Genomic DNA, 4,330 nt, shown 5'->3' with positions numbered 1-4,330 from the left:
TCTCCAGAGAGGCAGGAACAGAACTCCGTCTCCAGAGAGGCAGGAACAGAACTCCGTCTCCAGAGAGGCAGGAACAGAACTCCGTCTCCAGAGAGGCAGGAACAGAACTCCGTCTCCAGAGAGGCAGGAACAGAACTCCGTCTCCAGAGAAGCATGAACCGTCAAGGTACAGTCCCAAGTTGGCTCCCAGTAGGGTACCCTGAAACCAGGAGAGGGATGACCTATCCAGTGCCGGACTTTCTGATATATTACTACCAGCACCATTCAAAGCGTCGTTCCCAGTGCTCCCAGCGCATCCTGGTCCTGGTGCCATTTCTGAGGCCTGGCCCTATAGTGCAGGTCTCAATTCCTTGGGAGTGGCCGCACTTGCGACCCCAGCAGGTTAGGAGGAAGCTACTGTGCCCAGAGACGTCGACGTCGCTGTCGTCACGGTCGTCCTCAGCGTCGGTGAGAGAGAAGTGGAGGCTTATCCACATGGCCAGCCCCAGCCTGGCCAACAGCACCACAGCTGCTAAGGGGACTTTTAGCAGCAGCAGAGCCGTAGCTCAGCCGCCACGCCTCATCCAAGTCCTCACACTACAGCAAGCCGCCTACAGCGATTCTTTGTTTGGAGTGAAGAAGCTCACCCTCACCAAGGAGCTGAAGGACACGGTTCCGGCTGCCATGCGTCAGCACTACTTGGATCTGTTCAAGGAGGAATGTCTCAAGTTCACCTCTTCGTACGTGGAGGCCGCAAAGAAGGCACAGTCCGAGGAGGAGATGGTCTATGACAAATGTCCCAGCAAGAACAGGTACCAGAATGACGCCCTGCACACCCTGAAGAAACTCAGGGGCATGGTCCCCAGTGCCGTGCCGGCTTTCAGCCAGGCCACCCTGTATAAGCGCCTGCAGAGCTATCTGCTCACGGAGGAGGAGCTCAAAAAGAATGGCTTCCCGTTCGCACATCCCGAGAAGCCCGGGTCCGCAATGCTCTTCACGGAAGACGAGCTTTCGAATCCGACACACAGGACCTGCTGCCGCTGTTACGTGGAGTATCCTGTGTCCTCCTCTGGCGGCTGCCTAAGCTCAGATCCCTGCGTGTACCACTCGGGGCGCGTCCACTCCATCCGGGTGCGCGGAGGCTGGGAGTCGCGGTACTCGTGCTGCAACGTGCTCATGGGCTCCAAAGGCTGCGTGGTGGCCAAGCAACACGTGCAGGACGGCAGGAAGGACAACTTGCAGGGCTTTGCCAAGACCGTCCCGAAGAAGGACTGGGAGGCGCACCCTGGAATCTACGCCCTGGACTGTGAAATGTGCTACACCACACACGGTCTGGAGCTCACCCGTGTCAGTGTGGTGGACACGTACTTACGTGTGATTTACGACACTTTTGTCAAGCCTGACAATGAGATCGTGGATTACGTGACTGTATTTTCCGGAGTGACGGAGGCAGACCTGGCGAACACCAACGTTAGGCTGCGTGATGTCCAGGCCGTGCTCCTGAGCCTTTTCAGCACTGAAACCATCCTTATCGGACACAGCCTGGAGAGTGATCTGCTGGCTTTGAAGCTCATCCACAACACCGTGGTGGACACGTCCGTGCTATTCCCGCACCGCCGAGGGTATCCCTTCAAGCGCGCCTTGCGAAACCTCGTCGCCCAGTACCTTAACCGGAATATCCAGAACCACAGCAGTGGACACGACTCCATTGAGGATGCCATTGCCTGCATGCAGCTGGTGACCTGGAGGGTGCAGAACGATGCCAGGATCTGGACTTCTCAGCAGGTCAGTTGCCCGAAGTGCAGACTGCAGCAGTCGAAGGTTTTCATGAGCCGATCCACACAGACACCCACAATACTGGCAGAGGAGCTGCACCCAGAGAACGAGGCTTAGACCCACTTTACACTCCCCAGCCAGAGACTTGAGGGCTTCTTGTGAATTGATTATGGAATGTGGGGGCGAAGAATGGCCTTCGTAAAGTTGTTAAACTCTTAGTCCAAGCCTGAAGCCTTGCAGAGTGTGACCTGCTACCTTGTGCAAGGCCAGGTACTGTTTGCCCTGTTGCGGTTGTGAAAACAGAATGAGTTTAGTTAAGTCATGTCGTGCCCAACCAAAGGAATGAGGAGGAACTCCTGCAGCTGGCTCCCGAGCTCTCTGACAGAGCTGACCAAGAAAAACAGCATGTCTGACGTGGGTGAGACTGTTTTGGTTCGGCAAGGATCGACGAGACTGTTGACTGTGACTTCAAGATTAACTTTGTTTAGTGAAAGGCACTACTTCTAGTTTGTCAGGTCCCCATGCTTTGAGAATGTTGATGAAATTTGCTGGAAATAACTAGTTCCAAGCAGCACTAATAACCTCTTAATTTTCAGTTCTTTTTTCCTCTCGGCGTTGAATTAGTAACTGTTTTCTTCTTCTACTACTACTACTACTACATAAATACATTGTTTAGCAATTATAAAATGCAAGTGGTTTGGGAATGATTTTAAGAACTTGGTTGAAAATTGATTGAATTATTTCCACTAGAAAATAGAATGGACCCAAACACCTTTTATTTCTACTTATGATATTTTTTTGGGGGGGGGTTACTAATTCTTGTCTATATGTTTTCTAGTTTGTAATCTTATATCTGGTTACCAAATAAAGTTCTTTTTTTGAAATAAAGATTTGTACCCGTGTGTTTGATTAAACTTTATTATTGATCAACTTAGGGTTTGAGTCAGACCCAAGCTAGAGGTACCTGACTGTCAGGACAGGAGGTTCTAGCCCAGAATCTGGATTCTTGGACTTTAGAGGGGCCAGGTTTCAGTGTTCTAGCTTCCAGAATTTGCTTTCCCAATCCCACTTGGACTTCTGTGACTTGCTATAGCAAAGGCACCCCTTTCTCAGACCCCAGAGCCTTCACATGTAGCGAGTCTTTCTCTGTCCTGCTAGACAGTTCCCAGGTCACAAACAGGGAGACTTATTATGAAAGCTTGGCCAATAGCTTAGGCTTGTTTCTAACTAGCTCTTATAACTTAACCCTTATTCAAATACTCCACAACATTCACATCTGGGACCCTTGTCACCTGATGGGCATAGTCTGGGTAGACTGCTACGACAGTTGGTTAACATGGTGCTGATCCCTCAGCTCTTATTTATTTATTTATTTATTTATTTACTTATTTATTTATATTTTGGCTCTTTGAGAAAGGGCTTACATAGCCGGGTTGGCTACCAGCTCTCTGTGTAGCCAACTCCCAAGTACTGGGATTATAAGCACATGTCACCCATCTAGCCAGGGTTTATGTGGAAAAAAAAAAGTTTGGAAAAACATAAAACTCCAAGTCAAGTTAAAGCTATTCTAGCAGAAGAGAATAGGATTATAGGCATTGTAGACATGCTGACAATATTCTGATTTTAAGATTTCATCACTTTAACTATGAGTTGGGGCTTAGAGGTGTGGGTGGGAAGCTGGCGAGGTTCCTGGCATGGCAAACAACAATACTTTCCCATTCAGTTTACAAAGACAAGGTGCTTACTTAGTATTTATTTATTTATTTATTTTTGGTGATTCCTGTTTCTATCTTTTTTCTCTTTTTTTTAGTATTTATTTATTTATTAAAGATTTCTGCCTCCTCCCCGCCACCGCCTCCCATTTCCCTCCCCCTCCCTCATTAAGTCTCCCTCTCTCCTCAGCCCAAAGAGCAATCAGGGTTCCCTGCCCTGTGGGAAGTCCAAGGACCACTCACCTCCATCCAGGTCTAGTAAGATGAGAATCCAAACTGCCTAGGCTCCCACAAAGCTGTAGGGAAGCCGAGCATATCTGCCTATGCAGAGAGGCCTGCCTTCCCCGCAGGGCAACATAAGCAGAGGAAATTCACAGGAGGAAAAACTGGCATGTTCTCACTCACTGAAAGGGACTCGAGTAAATATGCACCAAGAACCTCTGGCTGTTAGCAATTTACCAGAAAAATCTTTACCATCCTATAGGCAATACATTGCATAGCCTTTGGGTCTTGAATTAAAATGGCTACCCTTGCTGGGCAGTAGTGGTGCACGCCTTTAATCCCAGCACTCGGGAGGCAGAGGCAGGCGGATCTCTGTGAGTTCGAGGCCAGCCTGGTCTACAAGAGCTAGTTCCAGACAGGCTCCAAAGCTACACAGAAACCCTGTCTCAACAAAACAAAACAAAAAATGACCATCCTTATCACTTGTAAGAGTACAGATTTGTTTTTGAGTTTTGAGACAGTGTTTCACTGTGTAGCCCAGACTGTCCTGGAATTTGCTCTGTCGACCAGGCTGACTTCGAACTCACAGAAATCCACTTCCCTCTGCTTCTCTCTAGTGTTGGGATTAAAGGCGTGTGCCA

General features: G+C 49.0%; 1 protein-coding gene across 1 annotated transcript; it reads left to right on the top strand.

Moving 5' to 3' along the window:
* Positions 1-216: 216 nt before the first annotated feature.
* LOC126499220 (RNA exonuclease 1 homolog) lies at positions 217-1,872 on the top strand. Its single transcript, XM_050138333.1, has one exon. The coding sequence runs from the start codon at positions 217-219 to the stop codon at positions 1,870-1,872; it is 1,656 nt and encodes a 551-aa protein (XP_049994290.1).
* Positions 1,873-4,330: the final 2,458 nt, after the last annotated feature.

The sequence above is a fragment of the Alexandromys fortis genome, unplaced genomic scaffold (assembly GCF_014885135.2).
Source record: "Alexandromys fortis isolate MF-2015 unplaced genomic scaffold, M_Fortis_MF-2015_v1.1 scaffold_15, whole genome shotgun sequence".
NCBI classification, from domain to species: Eukaryota; Metazoa; Chordata; class Mammalia; order Rodentia; family Cricetidae; genus Alexandromys; species Alexandromys fortis.
This window is presented reverse-complemented; position numbering and strand designations above follow the sequence as displayed.